The sequence below is a fragment of the Diadema antillarum genome, unplaced genomic scaffold (assembly GCF_040938485.1).
Source record: "Diadema antillarum isolate AM-2024a unplaced genomic scaffold, OU_Dant_1.0 seq00000061_RagTag, whole genome shotgun sequence".
In the NCBI taxonomy this organism is placed as follows: Eukaryota; Metazoa; Echinodermata; class Echinoidea; order Diadematoida; family Diadematidae; genus Diadema; species Diadema antillarum.
The window spans coordinates 203,990-230,186 of NW_027271165.1; the positions used below are offsets into that span (position 1 = coordinate 203,990).

Below are 26,197 nucleotides of genomic sequence, written 5' to 3' on the forward strand. Positions count from 1 at the left end.
AACTTCTGGAATCGTCATTGAAACAAACCTGATATAAGATGTTATGCTGTACCTATACAGTTTGCACAAGATCATGATTGGCTGGGAGTAAACAGCATGAAATTTGCATCTAAAATTATATTTATTGTACACGATGAGAGATAACTATAAGACGTGATGGGGATCATACATCATTATTCTCTGCAAGGTACGGGCAAGACAACTGGATGCTGTCGCAAGGTATTGCACTGAAGAAAATCACAGTACAGACACATAATTAATCAGAGTGGTGAGGTAGTCTTCATCTGGAAGGATGATTATGTGACGTGGACGATTAATTACAATACTATTACATCAAAGAGAACATCATCTGTGGGAAATATACCCGGGTATCCTATACACTATGTTATACAATCACTTTTTGACTGACGCATGCAGTTTTGTTAGTGCGTCACCAGATCTTTTGTTACTGAGTGCATTGTGAAAAAGTGAAAAAGTTGTTAATCGGCTTGCCGTCCTATATGTCAGAAGTGGCAATACCCCCCCCCCCCCCCGCATCAGTTCTAGAGCGTCAGATGCGTATGGGTACCTTTCCATCTAATCACTGCCAACCAATACCAAATACAACACTTAGATTCATGAACCATAACTGATTGAAGGCTAGTCGTTGATAATGCTAAGGGCCTCCTAACGCCAAAGCTATATATTCAGATTATTTCGGGGCTCAATAACGAGCAATGATAATTCCATTTACACTCTGTCTATGCAATTAAAAGAACCTTTAAAAGAGTTCGTAATGGATGATTTTGGTGTGTGTTAATTTGTTTACATATTACCAGCTTTGACTGTTTGCAGACATTCTTGATATCTTAGTGGTTTATCATTAGATCTTGCTGACCAATTAGCACGGTATACCGCTGGCTCGATTTATGCATGAATAGACGTGTTCGTAAATAGGATAAGTGCATACTATATACGTCGTTTGAAAGAACTGAAAACTATCTAAGTGGTAAATAATTATGTTCAATGTTTGTTTGTCTGTATATGATTCTTATGTCTTTGCAATACTTACACTGTAAAAACATCGGTGTTAGATTTAACATCATGTGTGTTAAATCTAACACCGATCAAACTTCAAGAGAGGACCACACCCACAGGTGTAGAAAATGCACTGTGATGGTGTTGAAAAGTGTTCACCTGACACTTCGTGGTGTTAATTTGACACTGTACCTGGTGTTATTTTGACACTGTACTGGTGTTAATTAAAAAATGACACAACAATATATGGTGTTGATTTGATATTTGTTGGTGTTAATATCAATGGTTTAACACCCGTCTAGCTTCATTAAAGAGACCACACCAGCTGGTGTTACTGTGGTATAAATTTATTTTCTCATTTTTTCAGAAATCTTGTATTTTAATGTAAAATTCTTGATCGTCTTTAAATAAAAAATCAACAAGAAGTGCAGTTACTAAGAAACTCTTCAAAAAAGTTTTATATTTGGAAATGACAGCCAGAGGTGTTAATCTAACACCATAAATGAGCACCGAAAATTTAACACCAGCTCGGTGTTCACCATAACACCGGACTTTTTGCAGTGTACCGAGAATAGAAAGAATTATGTTACTAATATATATATATATATATATATATATATATATATATATATATATATATATAATATATATATATGTTTATGTAATATATTGCTGTGTTGTATCAGAAAGGAAAAGCGGTTGATATATTATTACTCACTTGCTACATGCGCATTTGGACCGGACCTTGCCTTCACTGGTGCGTTTTTGAAGAACAGAGTATTGAATTGAAATTCATTTATATCAACTGTGCTATCCAAACTTTCTGAAATCGCATTAGCAATATTGCTGCTACAGAGCCAATATGTTTTCTGGAGTATACCAGAGTGGGATATCAATAACTCAAAGGCGGCGCCTTCTTTCCGTTACATGTCAAAACGCTACCTACTCATTTCAAAATAAAGAGGGAGAGAGAAAGACAGAAAGAAAGAAACAAAGAGAGAAAGAAAAAAGAAAGAAAGAAAGAAAAAAAGAAGGGGAGAGAGAGAGAGATAGAGCAAGTATTTGAATGTCTTGCGTATAATGGACGCAAAAAGGCAATCATTGGATTAGGGACAATATTGAATGGTAAAAGCAAAGAAAGTTTAGTGCCACAAAGGCGCTAATACATCTACTCTTGCATTACTGTCAAATCCTTTAGCCGCAATCGAGAGAGACAAATTAGTTTTGCCCTAGCACCATTATGGCGCTAAAATTAACGACACGACGTTTTTGGCTACCAATGGGTAATAATGATGGGTCATAATGATGTGTGAATGCCATTAACACGCTTTGAGCGCTTGCAACTTAGGAAGGCATTTTTTCCCTGTGATGCCCACCAATTTGTCACCAAATCACTTATGGGAGATTGACAGAGCTTGTACTAATCGCTCGCGAGATGGAATGGCAGAAATACCGTGATATGCAACTCCACGACCAGCTAACCGCGGGGACTGAACACTTTCTGCGTCGCCACTTTGGTAATCGATAACCAAGTCGAGCGCACGCAGAGAGCGGGAGCGGATTATATTCTTTTCAGTCCCAGACGGCAGCGCATGGCAACACAACGTGTGACGAGAGGGTAGGTCATCAACCCACCTCAATATATTTTCGCGCCTGAATGAATCAAAGGAATGCCTTAAAACGTCATCCTTTACTTCTCGTGCCTCAGAGCCTTTCTGAGAACCCGACTGGTATAATGATACGGCTTGCGGATTCCTCTGTCCTTCAATAAGTCACTTTTCATCGGACAAAGAACGAAGATGTGCGATACATGGGAGCGTTAATGTGTATATTCGGTATGATGGGCTCATACACTTGTAGAATGAATGTGTATTTCGTTTTTGTCTTTTGCTGAAATATCCAGCAGGATCTAATTGAGACGTAATGACTGTGCCCCTCGAAAGGGTCCATGTTCTGCTGGGAAGTTACTCCGCGGACTTAATCAATCGGAGCTCATCTATTCCCGCCTGATCTGAACCGTCCGAACTATCCCGGATCGTGTTTGCAAGCAATAGCAGTCCTGCTTCTGAGAGTGGCCTACTTGAGAAGATTTATTCAGCATGCTCGCTGAGTAACGCTTATTGCTTTTGTAATGAATTCGGAAGAAACATGAACCAACCATCCCCATGAGACGTGCTATAATTGCTCCAGAAATATAGAACCAAATAAGCTGGGGGAAAGATTAATCCGAAAAGGATTGCGCCACGAACACATTGACCACATAGCTGCTTGTTAGAGCGACAAATTGTGACAGGGTGACCCGCTAGATATAGCGTCTACAGTTATTAGGTGGGATGGACGACGCGATCTTGATGGGGAGGCGGGCCTCTTTCCATTTCAGTAATCAACCAAGTTGCGTGCGTGTGCGATCTCACTGCGCGTTCGTTAGCCAGGCGTCACGATTTGTTGGTACCATTCCAAACGATCTCTGAACTTGGTCGGGTGCATCATTGTGGCGAGCCACTCACCCAAATGACTCAAACAACACCGTGTGGGTTGCTGGAAAGCTATGACGCTAAAGAGAAAGCAAGCGCAGACGTGTTTCCCAACGGTATAACTCCATAGTGAGTAAAAACTTTGGCTCACTTCCGGAATCAATTTGCGTGCAGCTGCTGTGTACTTCTCGCACCATAACTATGAGCTATTCGCAGGTTTATTCGGCAGAGAATTTCACTACAGACAATCTAGTTGAAGACAGATCGCTGGTTGAGATTATTTGTGGAACTGTCTCTATGGCAGCAATCATTTTAACTAGTGTCTGCGGAAACTCACTGGTGCTTGTTGCAATCTGGAGAGAGAAGAGCCTTCACAACAAAACGGCGGCTTTCATCGCCAATCTTGCCATTGCAGACCTCCTTAATGCGGTGACCTGTATGCCCACAATCTTGGCTAGTTGCGCCCATGGAAGATGGATATTTGGAAACGTTGCTTGCAACGTCATCGGAGCATTCACGACGATAGTATGTACCGTGAGTATCAACACACTTGGCGCAATATCCGTGGATCGCTTTTTCTGTATCGTGTCCCCGTTCCACTACTCGGATCGAATGTCAAAACGAAGGATCGCTGCCATTCTGACATGGATTTGGGTTCAATCAACGCTTTTCAGCATATGTCCAGTTATCGGCTGGTCCCGATACATTTTCATTTCAACTGAATATATGTGCACTGCAGATTGGTCGACTCCCGTCTCCTACACGATAGCTGTATTAGCGGTTAATATTGTCCTGCCGATAATTGTTATGACTTACTGCTACGCGAATATATTTCGAATAGCTTCTGCACATCGTAAGCAAATCAACGCCCAGCTGAAAGAAAATCGCTTGACTGCAAGCACAGATGCACTAAACGGACAAGGCAATGGCTCGGTTGTAAATATTGCGCAACGTTCGAAAATGGCGGCACTCACAAGCCGCGCCAAACAACTGCGAAAAGACACAAAAGCGGCGACGACGTTGCTCATTGTTATCGGAACATTCCTGTTGTGTTGGTTACCGCACAGTGTTACCATGCTATTCATAGGATTTAAAGTGGATAATCTTCTTCCCCATGACGTCTACGTTGTATCCACGTGGTTTGCCATGTTGAACTCGGCCTGCAACCCTTTCATCTACGGCATCACCAACAAACACTTCCGTGACGCCTTCAAGAGGACGCTCCGTTTCGTCCTTCCCGCTTCTTGTAAAGTTTGCGTCAGGGCACAGGTGGAATCCGAGCTGTCCATGGGTGCTACTGTGTCACCCTCTCCGTCACGTACCTGCAATGCCCGGCAACTGGATGCCAGATTACACCGGCCGCGTCGCCTCTCCAGGGAAAGTGCGAACAGCGGCCAGACAGTGTCGGACATCTCAGAATATTGTGAAAAGGTGCCAGAACAGTTGTGATGTAGCACCTACATTCACATGATAATATAGAGTACTAATTTATGACAGGCGGGACTTTGGTGCTTTTTGCCTGACTGTCAATGTACATTGTACTGTCACTGCGCACTGTACTATTATTAAACACAAATTATCTGTTAACTGATAGGCATTATGAAAAATAATATATAGACTGTTGCTATTTATTGTAACTCGTATTTTGATGTCTTTACCCTTCAACAACTTCGATCACAAACAGCTCGAATATTGTCAGCTTCCCAAATTACGATTTCTGCGTTGCTAAATTTACATTCACGGTGAACATTAGCAAAGCTGCGGCGCCATGTTTCTTTAAAATGCCAAATACGAATTGGAGCCAATATCCTATGCTTGTCCGATTCATTAACCCGCAAAGCTCGATGTAACATAGTGGGTTCGGTGATAAAAGGCCTTAAATAGGAACGAGAAGACATGCACTAAATTAGGGATGCTCGGAAACAACTGTTCCCGTTTGGCGTACACAGTGTTTCTGGGACATTTTACTCCTCGGCCAACTGATCTGAAGTTCATTTCACCAACGTAGTCGTTGTGCTGGCAACATTATAAAAGGAAGTGCCATTTATAGCAGTATTGATAGTCTTCCATTTATAGTGGGAGTTTTACTCAGTGCAATTTCCTAAGATATTTGTAATATTTCAGTTAATGACACAAAAATCAAGAAAGCTTGGTGATTCTATCCAGTCGAAGATGAGCACAAAACGTCACTGACTGCACCGCGCTATCACCTTTTCAATGTCCTCACGATGTATCCTGTACTTATATTTGAGTGTTGACCCTCAATTTATAGCTTAAAAATGTGACCACTGCAATCTAATGTACACATAAGAGCCAAAAATAATGATATAACGAATACAATAAAATCAATACAGACATCTATAAAGCTCTCAGTGTTGTTACGTTGTATAATGTTGCAATCAACTCTATACTAATTGTGAGACCAAGACAGAATCATCTGATCTGTTCCTCATACTGCTCAGGTACACGGTATGCGGGAGATTTCCCGTAGTTCTCCTAACAGTAAAGTTTTAACCAGTCAATTCAAGCAGGTTGCAAGCTTGCTCAGTTGTGACTTCGATAAAACGTCTCTAAATCTTCTCTCGACAATAAGTTTAGGACAATCATCCGGGCTACATCTCCAGACCCAATTACGAGGTTCCATTGTCGTGGGATTAGTATGTGTATGGGCACAACGTGCGTCGTAATGACATGAGGCTATTCTTTACAGTTTCTTCACCTATAATACGTGGAGTAGCCCCATTTTATCCTCGTTTGAGAGAGGCCCACCTTATAGGGAACGCATATCCAGGCACTGGCGAACGTATAGTAACCATATTTCTGGTCTTCTTCACGTCCCTGTCTGGGTTTATACAGGTAGTTCTGTTAGGGAGTTTCGCTTAAATGCTAAAGTGAACGCCACACTCAATCATCCTGATAATGCGATCTATAGCTTGGGGTCAAGTTAAGTTTGATATTTTGTTTTTGTTGCAATAAATAGCACTTGTACATGATTATATATATATATATATATATATATATATATATATATATGTGTGTGTGTGTGTGTGTGTGTGTGTGTGTGTGTAAGGAATGCGATGTTAGACTGACGACGTTCTCACTTTTTCTTTTGCCCCGTTATTGTAAACTGAACGAAAATAGGCAAAGAAAATGGTATTCCATCGGGATTCGAATCCAGGACCTATTAACATAATACATATACTTATGATATAATCATAAACTTTGTAGGTATTGGCCATACGTCATGAAAATTGGTGAAAACTAATAAAGAAATTGATATAAGTGTGTCACATTCTGAGGGAAGATCACAGTGATAAGTGCAAGTTTGTACAGCACGTCCGAATACACAGTGACCACTTTTCATGATTTCATTAAATGCAGCGTTCGATAGTCATCGCAGGTGTATAAACCTGTGTGATGCAATGCACGTACATTGTACAAGTCCCATACATGGGTGTCACTGCAAAATTATGGTACAGTATCTGAGATGATTGTAAAATGTTGCCAAACAGGTGAACTTGTCACCATGAGTGCCCGGATCTGCCTCTTTTTTTTTTTTTTTTGTCATGGACAGTAACTGCAGTAGTGTTGAAATAAACCATTATTACAGACACGGATTAATGGGATGGTAATATATATTTTCAAAATTGACTTGATTGCACATGTAATATGACTTTCAAAAATGCTCGATTTTTGTTGTTGTTGTTGTTGAGCATTTGATCGTCACAGGAGCTCGGTCAGGAAAGATCCGCATTCTCTTTTTTTTTTCTTTCTTTTTTGTAATCAAGCCAGCGAAATTACTCTTGTGTGCTGAAAAGACCATTCTGGACCAGAAATAACTTAAATTTTTACAAAAAGGAACAGAGGAGCAAAGCCCCTTTACAAGTACATGTTTTTTTTTGCAAAACAGTTATCGAAAAGTTGATCAAATATGCAAATGATTGAGCTGACGATGTCATCAGCTAACAATTTTCTCTTTAATCCTATACGAAAATTTAATGAAAATTAATTCTTCTGCTCTAAACGTACATTGTATACAACTTTAAGACATAATGTAATTCCTGGTAAAATAACTTTCCTAATCAGTCAGAAAATACTATGATTTGAGATTTGAAGTTTGAGTTTGAACAGAACTGAAAACATCATGATTTGTATACAAACTGAATTATTATCTGCGTATTCATAGTGACTGTTCAAGAATTGTTTGGTGAAAATGAACAACTCTTCTCAATTTTATAACTTCCGCAACATTTATCCGATTTTTATCGAATATCTACTATTTTATCAATACTATTATCGTTACTTTTTCTTTTCAAAATGACCTTTTACTGATTCGGTTTAGTCCTTTAATGCTCTTGAATTTCACGACATGGTTCCCCTTCCACCAAGGTATGCAACATTACTATACAAGGGGATGATAACACGGTTTCGTATCTGTGCGAATAACATTAACGCATGTTACAAGTGATGTAAAATGATACCTACTCTAACTCCGTGGTCGATATCCTTATACCATATGTGGTCATTCCCACGTCTTTTCATTCTTCTTACATCCATCGATTAGTTTTGATTTATGCTGTAACGTAATATCTGGCCTATATAGTGTCAACAAATACAAGTATAGGTTATGGAAATGTGATAAGTTGGATTTGTATCAAAAGCGGTCTTGATGATGTATCATGTACATGCTATATAATATGTGTCAGTGTATTAGGGGAAATATGATATACTATAATAGGATGTTGGGCGGCGTGTCATTTTAGGTGACATATCCGTTTATTGCCGTGATCAGGACGTAATTACATTTGTATATGGTCCACTTGACAGTGACCTTTCATAGCACTATTTCGCTTCCCCCATAAGATTGGTATCGCGTGGTTCATACTCGTTGGTGTGGAACCGAGCAGGTCGTTAATCTTTTTATTGTAGTTCACTATTAGTTAAAACCTCCACACAGCCTCAAAGTGGATTCCACACTTTGTTTGAGTTGGCATCAATACATGCAAAATAATTGTTACAGATTTCACCAAAATCGGAAGGAACTTAATAAGAAAGTTATGGAACTTGATAGTGCTTCCCCGATGCTGCGACATTAGCAGCAACCCAAATCGAAAACTGTATTGGCAGATTTGATAATGTCCCCATCCCACACATTTCCCATTGACCTGTACAAATAATCCGCATTGAACTTCAGTCTCTGAAACTAAAAATAATGAATTCTCTCGCTTCTAATTATTGCCATCTTGTGTGATAATTCGAGAAATCATCTATCACATCCTTTTTATGATATACATATTTACATATATACACATATTTGCGTAATATATATTATTTTTGTCATGAAGCCACTTTAATTGTTCAAACAATTACGAGCACACCTGGCCATTGATGATGACGTCATTATAATGACGCACAATTTTTAATCTTAACAAGAGAAAACATAAAGAAGAAGCCCGCCGTCTAATAATATGTTTGGTAGGTTTTTAAAGACCTTTCTTTGCTATTGAATTTCAATGTTAATCAGATGCATGCCACTATAAGTAAGAAATTAGATGGCATTTCGACCATATTCCAAGCCGGAATCTGAGTTTAACATCGAATTATTAAAGTATGACCGAACACATGTAGTGGAAATATCGGGGGAAACAAAGAAATAAAAGCAATTTTGTCATTGTAGGCACAATGCTGAAGTTCAAGAACGACTAGTGAGCAAAGAGGATCCACTTAGCTGAGGGATCCATGGCCGATTGGTTCGACCTTGTCATGATGTGAACATTAATGATCTCACTATGAGGGCAAGGGTGTAATAACGTAGGAATCTCTTGTAAACATTTCAATCGAAGTGTTTATTGATCTCATTTTATCTTTTTTTTTTTTAGTTGGGGCGGGCTAAGCATGCATAAAATTCTATTATAATGCAAAATAAAAAAAAACAAACAAAAAACAAAACAAAAATCAAGGAAAGCATGGTTAATTTTCTTGCCCAAACCAGAGATTATATATGTATATATATGTATATATATATATATATATATATATATATATATATATTGATTAGATTTGATTTGATTTATTTCGGCTTAATTCCGTTACATCAGATAGGATCATGTACATGTCATTTATGACAAACAGTATATCGACACATAGTTTTTAGTACAATTATACAAGACAAATACAAACATACAAGCTTATAGAACTTAAACAGAAGGGTCTCCAAAATAAGCCGAGGCTTGACGGTATGGAGACTATATGCTTACCTACTCTGAATAGAATAGGGAATAGAGAAAGAGAGAAATAGGGAAGGGTAGGGGGAATAGGGAAAGTTACAGAGTGTATGGGTACCACTCCAACTACTTTACAATAATAGTAATGATGATAAATACAATATGATAATGATATTAAAGTTAACACGTTCAGTTGCCTTTGCCGGAGTAATGACCGAATATGCACTATGAAAATAATAATATGTGAATACAAAATATCTTATACGTATTGTTATCTGACATTGAATAAAATATATCGTGCTTGTTTTATGTACGCAGTAATGGTTAGGCACATCGTACACATGCATGCTCATAATATATACATGATGTATCCTATACATACATATACATACTCATATTCATAATATGGATAGATAAATACATCGATATATGTATGCACACATCCATGCATTATGTATCACGTACATATTCATATACATTTGATTATAATACAATAAAGGAATCAGAATGTTATCCTGAGGAATACTGCTTAAGGAGGTGAAGTTTTACAGCCTTCTTAAATGAATACATAGTGGTCATTTTTTTAATTTCAATGGGAAGGGAATTCCAAGTGTCAGGGCCGGAGTGTCTGATAGAATGATGCGCGAGTGCGGTTTTGGGGTTAAATAAATGTAAATTTGTGGATTGTCTGGTTGGATAAGAGTGAATCTCTGAATTTGACCGAAATATTATGTTAAATATTGGAGGCAAGAGGTTTGACTTGAGACAAAACATAAATACAGCTTTTTGGAGAAAATTTATATCATTTATCTTAAGGGATTTAAGCTGGAAAAACAATGGATCGGTGTGATCTCGTCGGTGTGATATATATATATAATCAAGGCTATTTGAATATTTGAATATCATTTAGTGGGATTTCTGGGAACCTTTGATGGAAACGCTAGCTTTAGATCGAACAGCGTGAGATGGGCACGAACTGCAGTGTTACCATCAACACAGCTACAACATTTCTTCACTTCTGAATTCGTCGGGGAGTCTGCATAATGTAAATGTATGGGTTCCATGCTATTTCTTCACAAACGAATCAACACAAAGCAGCTATCTTTAGAATGATCTCTACTCATTATATTCATCACACGCTGATTCTCGCTATTTCATCTGTGTACAATTGGGTTGCCTACACAAAAATGCTGTGGTAGGCCTATATGTTGTTCCAATGCATCCAAGCCACAGTCGCTTATCCGCCGACCTTGTGGTATGGGCGTCTCCACATAAAAAACAAACAAGCAAGCAAACAAACAAACAAACAGATTACCAGATTTCCAACAACTAAAACAATTTCTTCTTCTTTTTACAGCATCTACATGTAATTTTACTTGCTATCAATAATTACTTGCACCCATAAAGTACTGGTTATTGATCAGGCACGACGTTCTCAACATGGGGTATGAATTCGCATGCAATATTACATGGTCGTTCCCAATGGAATAAAAACAAGCGCTTCTCAGTTGCAAAATGTTTGATATTCAAGAATTGTGTTCTCGCATTAGATGTTTTAAATTCGCATGAAAAAAAAACAACAACGCAAAACAAGCAAGAAGGAACAAACACACAGGTAATTTCAGATTGTAATCAGTCCAGATGAACATGTGAGCTTCTAATGGGGTTGTTGTTTTCCACGATATAATGAAGACCTTGTGATTCAATTGACTTCCTATTGCAGTGTTCTACAACTTCTCGTGATGGCTTCTAACGGCAAATTTCTAGTATAATGTTCAAGCAGCGGTAGCCCCATCAGGTAGTACACAAAATGCTTAGACACTGGTGGTGCTATTGAAAACTGGGATTGCCATAAGTGGGCAGAATTGAAGGGATGGGATCCGGGATAGCGGTCGACGCTCACCGCTTCTGTTTTTATTTTTGGTGACTGCTGATGACTTTATCCTTCGAAATACACCTAACAAATCTTTGCGGATTCTGGCCACTGCCCCATGCCATCAGTACCCCTCTCTCCGAATTCTTCCCTCACCATTATGGTGAAGATAATATCATCCGACGAACAATGACACGACAAAGACAATTAATACTCCTCTGCACCCCTTTATTAACCCCCCCCCCCCCACACACACACACACATCCTATACGGTATTCGTATTTTGCGTAGTTTGGTTCGCTAATCACTGAAGCCTAGTTTCACTTTAATGATATCGACACACCAAGCGTGCTTGCACTATACCCGACTTTTCATTTCCGTGCTGCAGCTCATAAGTGTTCAATTAAACTAGGTTAAGGGGATATAGAGTTTAAAGCAAGCTTTCACTTCGCCTTTATCCCTACACTGATTGAAAACCAGTGCTTTAGTAGAACCTAAACGAATGATGAAGTGGTAATAGACAGGTAGATTGTTATATTATAGTAAAGGAGTCTCACCTCCTCCCCTCCCACCCCACACATACTGTACACTCCCACCTTATCATGCCTTACTTATGCTGCTATCTTTGCAAAGGACCGATCCACAGACAGAACTAAATAATTTATAGATGTACCAGTCTTTGTTCTTACTTTGTTGCTTTGGTTTATGAGTATCGATCGATACATGGCATAGATGAAAAGGCTTCTTCTTCTTCTTCTTCTTCTTCTTCTTCTTCTTCTTCTTGCTTGCTTGCTTGCTTATTTCGCTCGAAGTTGCTTAATAAGCGAAGCAAAATACATCTTTACGAGGCTACATACACATCTATAAAAGGGTTGCCACGGCACCAATTGGATTGTAGATGCATTCAATGGATGAGAAATTAGCGCTCATATTAGGCATCATTTACCATTTGCAGATGAAACAAATATCCAGCTTTAGTGCTTCAAAATAATTATGAAATGCGAGTTAGGGACAGAAACAACCAATATAAAAATGTTAATCAGTATAAACAATGTTAAGTATTGTTAGATATGCAAAATATGTATAATAAGATTGTTTCTAGAATAAACTGTCTATGGTTTATTGAGAAAAATAGTGACATCTCCTTATATTTTTAGGCTTTATTGCGAAATGTTTAGACATTAAGATGTTTTGTGAACAGCTGACCTACACATATGCATCTAATGTGATAACTCAGACACTTGTAATATCACTGCTCCCAATGGTAAACAACACCTTTAATTGTTGTTTATGTTGTATAGAACAGGAAACAATGTAAATGGTCTGATACACCGCTACAGTGGTCTGCTACACCGGCTTGCTAGCCGATACTTATACATCGATACTGAAAAGTTTGTTTCCTGCAGCTGGGTTACCTTCCGTGTACCCATTTCACTCAAGTGAATATGTCCTTTTTTGGTTTTCTTGAAGAGGTTTTCAGGGGTTCCATTCGTTTGTTTCGATTGCATGTCATTAATCATTTAGCACGTGACATCCACACTTAAGTATAAAAGCAGAGCGGCCTCGGGTTTATTCTTACCAATGACACAAACTGTATACTCCATGTACCAACATGAGACATGTACAGCCAATATGACAGCATTTCTTCCTGAGGCTAACAGACTCCAGCTTTACTGTACATGTTACTGATGTCATCCTCCAAGGTTTCTTCACCGTCGTTTTTTGAGCAATAGATACATCCATATTCGTGTTATGCAGGAAAACGAACACAAAATATCTGGACTGCTTTCGGGAGCAGCAGCTGTATTTAGCGACATCCCAACAAAAATCCGTGGTACTTCCGGTGTTTCATAAATGCTTTTATTTCAGTATTATAATGGCCAGGTGGAAACGATGACTGTATCGAACATGTAATTTTACGTGGGAGAATTAATCGGAGTGTTCTACCTTTACATAATGCACCCGACCAAAATGATGTATATAGGCCTACCAGAATAGACAGGAGTTTATCTTAGCAACGTTCTTAGTATAAGTTGTAGTGCACGATCCTTCTCGTTCACAAGGCAGAGACCTCAAAGAAAAGAATCAGAAAACTTCTATAATGCACACACTCGAAGGTTACCAGATACATTGTATCATCATCGTTATTTATTGATCATGATAGTCTTATTGAGCCCGAGTAGCTTCTTCACTGACGCCATAGTACATCGTACATGCTCTACATGAGGGCCCTGTCATTACAACTGCCATGGTAATGTCGTGTACAAATTTATACACCTGGGTCGAGGGGGATATAGGGAAAAGAAATCAGTTCGAGGACGTACATTTGTAAGCACTTGTAGGTATTCGAACTCGGGACCGTCGATTGCTCGTCAAGTGTCTCATCCACTTTACCACAGTGTCTTCCAAGCTGCAAACCAGCAGCAAATTAGACGGTATTGCGATGCGATCTCTATCGAGACGTTATACTGATATCAAATGTACATCGATATTATATATATACATATATATATACATATATTACAAGGCTCGACACTAACGGTGGCCCGGTGGCCCGGGTCCATCAAAAATGAAAGTCAGGCCACCAAATTTCAAAAAAGGGCAAATTTGGTGGCCCGCTTCGGGCCACCAAATTTTTTTGAAAAGTATGTCAATAAATTCGTAACTTTTTGCGCCGGAAATTAGCAGTTAAATTTGTTTAAAGGATGGATGAAAAAGTCTGAATGAGTGCCTGAGAGTGAGTGTTGCAAGTTTGTTGAAGTTTATTTATGAGTAGATATGTCCAACTTCTAATTCTTACTATCATAAAACTTGAATATTTGACTCATTAAACAAAAGGACTTTTAATGTTCTTTATTGTTTTTTTCGGGACACCAAATTTTTCTCTCGGGCCACAAAAAAAATTGAAATTTAGGATTTTTGTGGCCCCATCGGGCCACCAAACAAAAAAGTTAGTGTCGAGCCATGTGTATATATATATATATATATATATATATATATATATATATATATATATCTTATATAATCATTATATCATATAACACACAGAGAGAAAGAGAGATTGAATAGGAGGGAGTGAGGTAAATGTTAATGTTAACCCATTACACATTGTCATATCCTTCACCGAGGATAAGCATACATAATACTAGTAATGTATGTTGAATGGACAGAGAATGTATGAAGTGTCCTACATAAAAAGACACACAAAAACACACAAACAAGCGCACACACTCCTTTGTTCACACGAACTCCAGCAACCATATCACGGTGGGTACGAGATAGTTGGGGTGTATTCTTTTCTAAGTGCATTCCAGTACTTATAAAAGTAGAAACAATCTGTCATGTATCTACAAAGTATCCCCTTCGATGTCGAATCCACCGCTTATAGCTTCTTTTCTTAATGTTTTGTTTTTTCAAAGTAAATAAAATTATCATACTTTGAAGTCCGACCCATCTTGACTCTTGTCTGCTCTCTTTCATACTAGATTGAGTAGAGAATCTATATACCTTATCTCCCTGTACCTAATCGCAGATATAATCCTGCAATTTCAGTCTATTCAAATTAGCAGTGTTGCTTACCCCCCCCCCCCCTTCTAACCCAACCACCTCGTAGTCTGGTAATAGAAGTTCGCCTTCTTCTTTCGTATTTCGCCCCACATATGAGATTTCGTTTCGCACATAACATCGGTACCTTTCATATCTTGCTGGCAGATCTCGCACCAGCTATAGGGTTGCTTCCAGCCTCCAGATAGACGGGAGTATAATCCATAATATGAACAGAATTACTATCAAAATAGCATTTAGTCAGTCATGTAGTCTGTAAAGTGCACAATTATTAATAAGTGCGTTATTATGTTGCCCCATTAGATGTTCCAGCATCGCTGGAGCGTATGAAATTATTATTAGCATTAGCCATTTGCTGAGCTAAAGCAGCATTTTACCAAGATGAGTCACATCTGAGAAGGCGGGCACAAGAGCGGGACCAACATGGCAGCCAGCTGTCTGTAACCAACCCTTTGATAACAGCCTACATAGAAACATTCTTTGCAGACGACGCTGAAAATAATGTATGGTGTTCACACACTGTGCACGCATTGAGTTGAGAGTGCAGGCGTGAATGAGGTTGGAGCCAGAATGCACGGTAGACTTTACTGTTGTTTTTTCATATTTTTGTTGTTGCTGCTGGGTTGTTGTTGTTGTTGTTGTTGTTGTTGTTGTTGTGTGTGTGTGTGTGTGTGTGTGTGTGTGTGTGTGTGTGTGTGTGTGTGTTCTTTTTTATAATATAACACACTCTTGTGATCACGACGAAGTGATTAACACGCACAAAAGGAAATTGGGAGTTTAACCTTGAAACAAGGTGTTTGTGGGTGGATATCCGTGCGTGCGTATATTGAAACTGTAGGCGAAAGGTGCAATTCAGAAAGAATTATTGTTCAGTGATAAAAGCATGAAACTTGGCACTGTGTTGTGCCGTGCTTGTTTACCGATCATTACAAAGGGCGGATTGCTACAGAATGTTTCGTGGTAACGGTTGTTGGGGAAACGTTTACACTTGCAATGGGCGATTAGAGCCTCTCATCTGCTTCCGGAAAAGAAAGATGAAACTATAACTTGGCAAAACATCAAACTATGTCGAGACACGTTTTCTTTCTTAACGATTTAAGACAGCAAGAAGTAAAATTATGATTTTTTTGTTTTTGCCTACAACTGGAATCAAAACTTTGCGGCATATCTTTCTTCCTTGTTTGTGAAAGATGTGTTTTGTGTGAATGATTCATCATGATTTTTAAAAAAATGATCTGTAAGTAACAAATAATGATTTGCTGTTGCTCCATAACAAACTTACCATAGCAACTGACCATACAATACATAAATTGCAGTAGATAAGATAAAGTGTCAGCAATAGGCCGTGCATACAAGAGTTGCTCAATTGGTCAGAAAACCATACAAACTTGACACAAGCATTCCTAACCTTATACAATCATAGTTTCCAAGCTGGTGCCAAATAATTGAATTAAAATGTGTTTCCTAGTAACGGTAGCTTGGAAACAGATTTACCCGAGCATTTGGCTTTAGTTGATTCTGTATTTACCATCCAAGAACGATCATATCATATGCTAGATCAAATCAACAAGGGAATCAGATTACACATAAATACCGCATACATCTGTCTTACATACCGAGTAGATATTGACGTCATCACTCTGCGTTAGAATAACTATTGTATTGTTGCCACGCAACGCATTAACTACAACCAGTTTCCTTTTTCATGTTTTTTCCTCTTTTCAAAAAAAAAAAAAAATCTCACGACTGCCTGAAACGCTTAGATACTACAGAAGAGAAGGATTGGCAGCAAATTGTCTATGCGCCGGTAGTCTTGATTGTTATCTTACAAGGTAGCGAACCATATAAAGAGTTATTATTCATTATCATAGTTCCACAAAGCATCTTATAGTGTGTTCATGTTCACAGTAAACGCTCATAACAATAACCATCCCACCATACACAAAGGAGATAACTGCAGTTTGTCCTGAATCTACTTCATCATCCTACAGCGCGTATAAAAAAAAGGTAATCCAACTTTGGAGGGCTACCATTTCATTTATTGCCAGCTATGGAGACCACAATGTTAATTGTGAGGAAAGAAGAACTCTTGCTCTTTTCATTGGTACCTACTTGTTTCGTAATGATTCGATACACGTGAATAAAAGGACGTACTAGTCTTATAGTCATTTTGATGCGTCTGGAATCGTCGAAGATTGGCAGTAAAAAGATGACACTGTACAATTCATATAAAAATCGTCGGATAGTACAAACCTTCTGAATAACAACCCCAACAATGTACCAAACGATCTATACAGTAGATCGCAATCTTCCATTAAGACTAATTACTTGTTGGTCCACTGGACTAATGAAGCAATTTAAGCGAAAATGATGCGGAAAAATCCATGACACGTTACCATACTCCTCTTGAACAGCGGAAGTCATTACAAACAAAATGGCATCTCTGCATGTAAGAGAGGGGCACACTATGATTGCTGAACGTGCTCTTGGTGGGTGACACTACATTTGCTCCTGCGCCAGTTGCTCCGGTTTTATTTTCTTCAAGGACTTATAGGGTTAGGTTTAAGGTTGTGATTATAGGGTTTTAGTTTTAGTTTGATATGAGGACTAGGATTAGGGTTAGGGTTATGTTTCTTATGGGTAGAATTTTATGTTTGGCCTGGGGTGCAAATATTTAATGGCAGTAATTTGTCGCAGGAGCAAAATGTCATGGAACGTTTTAGTGAAAGGTACCATACGTAATCACAGCACCAAGAGGGATACTGTACAAGCCGTAATAAGATTGGATCCAGTCATCTATAGACTGTTCATTGCCACATTCACAAATCTGGATGAATATGAGTGTGAGGACTGGACGAGTGAATGGTACATTGAGTGCTCCACAATCTACAAGCAATGCTTTTTAGTGATCGACCTCTGAGTTCTCATTTTTACCCTTCAAACATAACTTTGTAATTCCAGTATGTGTGCACATCTTTATTAGTTTGTTGATTACCACTGATTTATTTTGTAATGTATACTAGTATATGCTTTTGATTGAATTTTTGAATTACTTTGTGTTATGTTTTGTTGGAAGAAAAATGAGAATGAAATAGATAAATGAAATGAAATAAATGGTACATTGATTGATATGGAGATCTCTGCAAGATGAATGGAATTGACTTTCCTTCTATAGATATAAGATATCTTATTCACTTAACCATTGATAAAGTGTTTTTCATGGTACGAGGTATTTACTTACACACCAGATCAAAGGGAAGAAACAGAATCTGATTTGACTTCGATATTTCTTGGTTTTCTTTTGTGCAGGTTGCTTTCGCTTTCATTTTTTTTAAATAATTATATGTCCGTATGAGTGTATCTGTGTCTATGTGGGAATCTATACATGTAATGTGGACAGAACGATGAGAACGATGATTATTTTTGTTTCAGTTTCCTCATCCCCTAGGAAAAAAAACCCACATCTAAAATGTTTATATAGAGTCTATGTCGGCTGCTGTTGACTGGATGCGAGTCAACAGCAGTCTATATTCTCCTTCGCTGGACCTAAATTTTGGAACTCCCTTGACAGCAGCATAAAAGAATCTCTAAGTTTTAACACTTTTACTTTGAAATTAAAGAAAATGTTTATCAATTCTTATATCACTCGGGATTTGCATTTCGAAGTTGCTAACTGACTTCTTTGCTGTTAATGTCTTTACTTTGTTTAATCTATTTCATAACTGTTATATATATTACTCATAGATAGTCCACTTCTTGGTAAGACCAAAGTCTCATGTGCCCTGGCATTGACCCTTGAACTCTTCCTCCTTTGCCTTTTTCTCTCTCTTCCTCTGTCTTCCTGTCCCCCTCTGGCCTTTGACCTCCTATTTATTCTTTCCTCGCGTATGTAAGAGAGCAGCTTTGTTTTTGTCTGTGTGTGCGTTTTGTGTGCGTATACTTGTTTTATTTTCTGTCTCCCGAGGACTATGTCAAATTGTCTTGTTACATTATTACTATAATTTTCACGACTCACGAGGGGACTGCATTCTACAAGCTTTGCTTTTTAGCAGTCCCCTCCATTTCCGACCTTTTCTTTCTTAAGATTCAGTCACATTTTGCCCATGTATTTTTTCAACTAGTATGTTTATTGAGTCATGTAAACAAATGACGTGCATCTAAATTTCATTTGGAAATGTAATAGTTACATTGTACTTAATTTGTTTATATGAAATTGTCATATTATATGTTTTGGCCGGAAATGAAATAAAAATGAAATGAAAAAAAAAATGAAATTTAAAAAAAACCCGAACAAACATAATTGCTCATAAAAAGAAGAGAAATGGGGATGAGAGGTGTACAAATTGCTAGAAGGAAACTTGCGCTCAAACTATGTGTGCTTCGTTGTCTCTATTGTCTCTCAATGGGAATGGGAAGAGTCGCCCCCCCCCCCCACACACACACACATATTCTAATACACAACACCCCTTTCAAAAGTCGCCTTTCGTGTCACCCCTTTATTAGACGCAGATTTTGTAAAAGGTTATGCACGTTTGTCCCGTGCCTTGTCAGAATTAACCCAGATACATATCCCATTAAACACATTGCCCAAACGTTACCACCAAATCGAGAGAAAATTAAACAATGATAGTGACTGAGCCGAACTGAAGCAGGCTGTACGTGACGTGAGCGCAACATTGTACAATATGTGTGACCGGGTGTTTGGTTTTTACATAATGGTATCAAATTTTGTGATTGGTCAACGTCAATTTTTTTTTACCCTGCTTGTTTTCAAGGTTTGCCTATAATAAAGCTCTGATTCACATGTTTATTTTCCCAGGTATGCCAGATGAAATGGCTCACATCCGCCTCAGCTGCATGTTTGCTATAAGAGCTATAGCGTATGGGCAGATCTGTCGATTCATTTTGGTCGACGAGAAGAAAACAAACGATGAGCTCAAAGTATGAGGAACCAAAAACTCATAAAGTCAGTTAATGAAAATGTCTATTCCCCTCCCCTCCCGAACTTGGTTTGGCTCCGTCTCCTGAACATAGATGTATATTAGTCATAGTATTATACACTCTTTTCCCCTGAACCGCATAGATGGTGGGAAGCGCTCGCAAAAACGATGAACATAATTACGTTGTATCTTGACAAATGAAAAAAAAAATGTGGCTGTAATAAGTAATCATGTTCACCTTTCCATGGTCCTCGAAACCCCTTTAAAGAAGTATTTCCCCACATTACACGTCAATAAGCTGTTGAACGTTATTCTAAGCATAGAGAGTGCCTCAAAGGTGTCAGTTTTTGTTGGAAAAATGTTATGAGCCTCACATACCTCTCTCTACTTTGGTTGCTAAACGATATTTACGCAATGTTACATCGCCCTTGTTTTGTTGACAGCAATTAATAAATTGAACTAAAAACAAAAATCATATCCACATAACAAGTGTCATTGCCACAACTTACAAAAGCAGATATCACCTATGAATTAAAACCTAGTGTAAGCCTTACAGGGACTTTTGATCATTCGACTGCCACACCCAAAGCCTGGCTGTACATCATTATTGCTGATAATTAAATTAAAAAAAACTGACATCACTTCATTTCACAACTGAGAGAAAGAAAAACGCACGTTCTGAAATTTAAAAAAAAAAAATCTAACCCTGTTTAACCTGAATTCAAAGCATGATAATACAAATTGAAAGGCCTTTGGATTACATTGACATAATGCAACAGTTTTAATATCTAATGGTGAAAATCATGAGAAGTGATAACGTCAAGACAGCAAACAGATAATTCAACGTAAGAATCATCATAACATGTCTGAATAAAGCTCAGTCCATCATTATCGGCATGTCATCTATATCTTCGTTTCGTCGATAGTTACCAATTCGTTATGCAGACAAGAAATTAACGTTCATGTGCTAACCATCATTTGTGGTACTCGTATAAAAACTCAACCTCGGTTCAGCCGTCATACATGTGTTCACATGATACGATTTCAATTTTCATGTTTAGGCGCCATATTTGCACAATGCAGTTCTTTTCACATCTGTGGGCTCCACAGGCTACCATATCCGCGATGGACGTTGCAAATTCGATGTTTAACCGCCCACGTCCTGGACCGAGCTACACATGCATCATGCATCTGTCTGACTCTCCTAAGAATCTTACGTCAGAGTGTCCTATGTTTTCGCTGCTTGTATTTAGTCCAGCATTTTGAGAAAGCTTTTCACACACACACACACACACGCGCGCGCGCGCACACACACACACACACACACACACACAAGGGCGAATACTTTAATCCTACTACCAAGACCCCTCGAGTTTGGTTGCTTCATGTCCCTTTGTTTTCTCGCTGAAACTCCTGAGCCTTGGTCTAACTAACTTTTATTCTTTTCATTTCAACCCCGCCCTCCCTCCATACGCCTTCTAAATCTCATGACTTGTCTGACTTTTGTTACTTGTTAATGTCGCCTTTTTATCTAACTAATCGATGATACATTGGCATTATGTGTATTTATAGCGTTGATGTCGTTGCTCAGACGGTTGCTGTTGTTCTTATTATTTGTCACTGTTGTTGATGATTCCCATGGTCCACTCATAAGGTCAAAATACCTTAAGTGAACCTATTTCCTTCCCTTGTCCCGCGTTTGCGAGAACTCGTCTAGCACATGGAACAGTATTCGGGATATAGGGCCTATATACTGTGAAGGGAATCAAAGCTAATGTGTCACGGATCGTTTAGAGGGATCGTATAGTTTTGGTCGAGATCTAACTTCAGGTTTCTAACATTTTTGGTGAGATAATGAGAAACGTATTATGAAGTATGACAGAGCATGTAATTCTAAGATGGTTTCAAAGAATATTTGATGAAAATTGGTTTTGAAATGACTGAGATATCCAGAATAGCAATTCTAATAAAAGGTGGGACCCACCTTATATTAGGATCACTTGTTTTGTTTTGTTTTTGGATGTCTCAGCCATTCCTAAACCAATTTTCTTCTAATAAACTTTGAATTCCTGTTAGAACGGTATATGCTCTGTATTATTTCGTAAGTGGTTTCTTGGTATCTCGCTGAAAGTTAAAAGCGCAATCCTCATCTCCACCAACACTAAACCATCCCTTTTACAAAATCCCGCCAGGCCTATATTTGGGATTTTGCGTCTAGGTTAAGTGAAGAAAAATAACAATATCAGAACCCTTTCCTTTGTGTGTTTTGTTTATTTGTGGTCCTTTGTCTCAATGATTATTGTGACACATCCTTTCACTTTTCCTGCATGTATAAAAGTGAGCACCAGCTTAGTTTTTACAGTGTGTGAGGTTTGGAACGAGTAATGGTTAATGTGTATGGTGCAATCATTATCGTTTCTCTTCAAAAAAACAACAACAAAACAAAGCAAAACAAAACAAAACAGTTAGCACTCTTCAATAAAAATGACCGACAAGGTTACAAACTTACACCAACACAGTAATGGCAATGTTGCCATTGAAGCCAATGCGAATTACATGCGTGACACATGGTACACATTAACAAGAAGAGTAAACTCTAAACTTCGATAAAATGAATCCTGACAGCATGATGCTGACATTGAAAGAAATTAAAATTAGGTTTACCATAAAATGAATATCTTTATGTGCTAACTTCCCGCGAGGAAAGTCAGACGCCAATGCAATCTCTGTCTTTAAGCGACTATAATATACAGAGTGTATCGAGTTCTTGTCGCAGGTGCAAGGAATGATTTACGTTGATGGAATATTGAGAAACCAAATACATCTGTCAGTGGGCTTGACTGTCATAATCATGAGAGGGGTATTTATGAAACCTTGAGTGTACTAAAAGTGAAACGCTATTCCAAATAATAGGGCATGGTGTGGGAATGAACAGATGAGTGTACAATTTTACGGTAACCCAGTGGCGTATCTAGGGGGGGGGGCAAGGGGGGCACGTGCCCCGGGCGCCACTTTTTGGGGGCGCCGAAAACGAAAAAAAGAAAAAAAAAGAAAAAAAAAACGAAGAAGAAAAAGAAAAAAAGAAGGGAAAAAAAAGAAGAAGAAGAAAAAGAAAAAAAAAACTCGCCCGGACCGGGAAGGAGGGAGAACGGGGGTGGGGGGGGGGGGGGGGGGGGAGAGAAAACCAAATCAAACAAGATGAAAACAAAAAATGACAATGTTTATTGTGTTCACACAGGAATTCCATGTTTTGTAAGCTGAAATTTTGGCTCGCTCGTTGCGCTCGCTCGCCAAAATTCATATAAAGAGAAAAAAGAAGATAAGAACAAAACGTGATGATGACGCGGACAAAATGACAATGTATATTGTGTTCACACATGCCATCGTTAGAAGGCAAAATGTTACACGGAGCAGGGGCTGCAATTTTATTTCTTTCGTTCTTAAGCGATCGCCTATTGGATCAAACGAGGGCGCCAAAGGTGTCGAACATAAGGGGGGGGGCGCAAAAAACCAAATCAAACAAGATAAGAACAAAACGCGGAAATATACAAATTTCGGCTCACTCGCGCGTACTAATTTAGAGTATTTTTTTTTCCAGTCCTCAGTTTGTTGGTATAAATCGTTATCTATAAGGCCGTCACCATTAATTTTCTTGATTAGAATTGTAAGATTTAACAAGCAAAAAAATGACAAGAATTCCATGTTTTGTAAGCTGAAATACAAAAATTTTCGGCTCGCTCGCTGCGCTCGCTCGTCAAAATTTATCACAAAAAAAAACTAAGAACAAAACGTGATGATGACGCGGAAATATACAAAAATTTTCGGCTCGCTCGCTGCGCTCGCTTCGCCAAAATCTATCTACATTTATTACATTTAAATCACCCTCATCTATAAGGCCGTCACTATATCTTTATTAGAATTGTAAGATTTAATAAGCAAAAAATGACAACAATTCCATGTTTTGTAAGCTGATATACAGAAATTTTCGGCTCGCTCGCTGCGCTCGCTCGCTAAAATTTCTCCAAAAAAAAAAAAGAGATAAGAACAAAACGTGATGATGGCGCGGAAATATACAAATTTCAGCTCACACGCGCGTACTAATTTGGAGTATTTTTTTCAAGTTCTCAGTTTGTTGGTATAAATCGTTATCTATAAGGCCGTTACCATTAATTTTCTTGATTAGAATTGTAAGATTTAATAAGCAAAAAATGACAAGAATTCCATGTTTTGTAACCTGAAATACAAAAATTTTCGGCTCGCTCGCCAAAATTTATCACACAAAAAAAGATAAGAACAAAACGTGATGATGACGCGGAAATATACAAAAATTTTCGGCTCGCTCGCTGCGCTCGCTCGCCAAAATTTATCTAAATTTATTACATTTAAATCACCCTCAAAAGACCCCTTTTAAGTGCTTGAAAAAGCATATCATGTAGACTTTTTTAAAGTCCCTACCGGGATGGGCTTGGGGTTGAACACTTTTTCAGAAATTAGGGGCGCAATTTTCGCGCTTGCCCCGGGCGCCGTTTTCCCTAGATACGCCACTGCGGTAACCCCACCTGCTAAACACACAAACAAACAAACAAACAACTAAAAAATATCGGCATGAAATAATTATTAAGGAGAGAACTTGTTCTTGTTTTATTCAGGGAGGTGAGGCACCTCCTTGTTTTGTTTCAATAAAGAGCAATTTAGTAGTGATGTGTGAGCAAGTCAATAGGAAATTAATGAGGCGATCACACCTCATCAGATCGACGCATCCTCCCTTTGTGTATATACGGGGTCATTCACAGTCGAAAGCATAAGGATTGATGATGCATCCCCTAAATAGATTGTCTTTCGAATAAATTAAGAGTTCGAAGTGATGGAAAGAAAGGTCATTGATGTTCAATTTTGTCTCTTACAATAGTATAGGCCTGTATATTGAAATATCTGTCTTTAAATGCAAACCTATGAGAACATGAACGACAGAGAATTAAGATATTGAGAAGAATCATGGACCCACATTAGAGTACTAATCTATTTTCGATTGGAGCATAGGTGTTGACACGCGAAATGTTTTGCTACACGATGGCTCTGTTTTGGTTTACTAAAGCTGGAGGCCTATTAATTTTACAATTTTACTTTCCAATCAGCGGGCTGGCTGCAACTGACCTCCTTCCCCACCCCCGCCTCCGGTTCCGTTCCCCGGCTACATTGAGTGACCGATGAGACGCGAAATGCAGCTGGACACGAGTCTGAACACACATTGCTAGAAAACGGCTTTCTGATTTTTTTTTAATAGCTTTGGGTTCTCTGACACCACTACAGTGTATATCTCTCCATTTACCTATATCATCTTGCAGTGTATGTATGTATGTATGTATGTATGTATGCATGTATGTTGGTGGGTACGTAATTTGTATATGTATATATATATATATATATATATATATATATATATATAAACAAAGAAAGGGACGAAACCATAGCAGGGCTTTCTATAGCTCAGTCGGTAGAGCACCAGTCTGGTAATCCGGAGGTCTCGGGTTCGAATCCCGATGGAAACCCATTATAATATATACATACACTCTGTAATAAAGAGAGAGAGAGAGAGAGAGAGAGAGAGGGAGAGGGAGAGAGAAATGGAAATAAAGTTGAAAATTGAAATCACCCCTCCCACCCCCACCCCCCCCCCCCCCCAAAAAAAAAATGACCAACACAACAATACATTGTATTGTAAACATATCTGCATAATCTACACAAACTTTTCTGCATTCAGATCTCACCCCTTTAGTATTATATGTATTGATACTGAAGAATACTGATATATTACAAGAGCCTAGCACAAACACCTATAATGCACATGCTGCACGCCCACAGCTTACCCTACCCAGGGAGGTCCACGACTATACCACAGTAATAATCTACCTCCGAGAGGCAGACCTGAACTAAATTTCCCATGAGGCCGTCAGCCAAGTGAAGTGATACTAATGCTGACGGTCTCCTTCTTCGTTGTTAAATCGAATTTATTACCTTCTGTGATTTATACAACCGTATATGTTTCATGATGATTATGCTGCAGTATCACATGTTTATGAATTTCTCCTTTTTCTTTGTAATTTT

General features: G+C 38.5%; 1 protein-coding gene across 1 annotated transcript; it reads left to right on the top strand.

Moving 5' to 3' along the window:
• The first annotated feature begins 3,692 nt into the window (after positions 1-3,692).
• LOC139725827 (probable G-protein coupled receptor No18) lies at positions 3,693-4,940 on the top strand. The gene has a single exon (XM_071636904.1). It carries the CDS (start codon positions 3,693-3,695, stop codon positions 4,938-4,940), a length of 1,248 nt encoding a protein of 415 aa, XP_071493005.1.
• Positions 4,941-26,197: the final 21,257 nt, after the last annotated feature.

Excerpts from the sequence above, each read along its gene's own strand:
- LOC139725827 (XM_071636904.1), top strand. The coding sequence starts at position 3,693 with ATGAGCTATTCGCAGGTTTATTCGGCAGAGAATTTCACTACAGACAAT.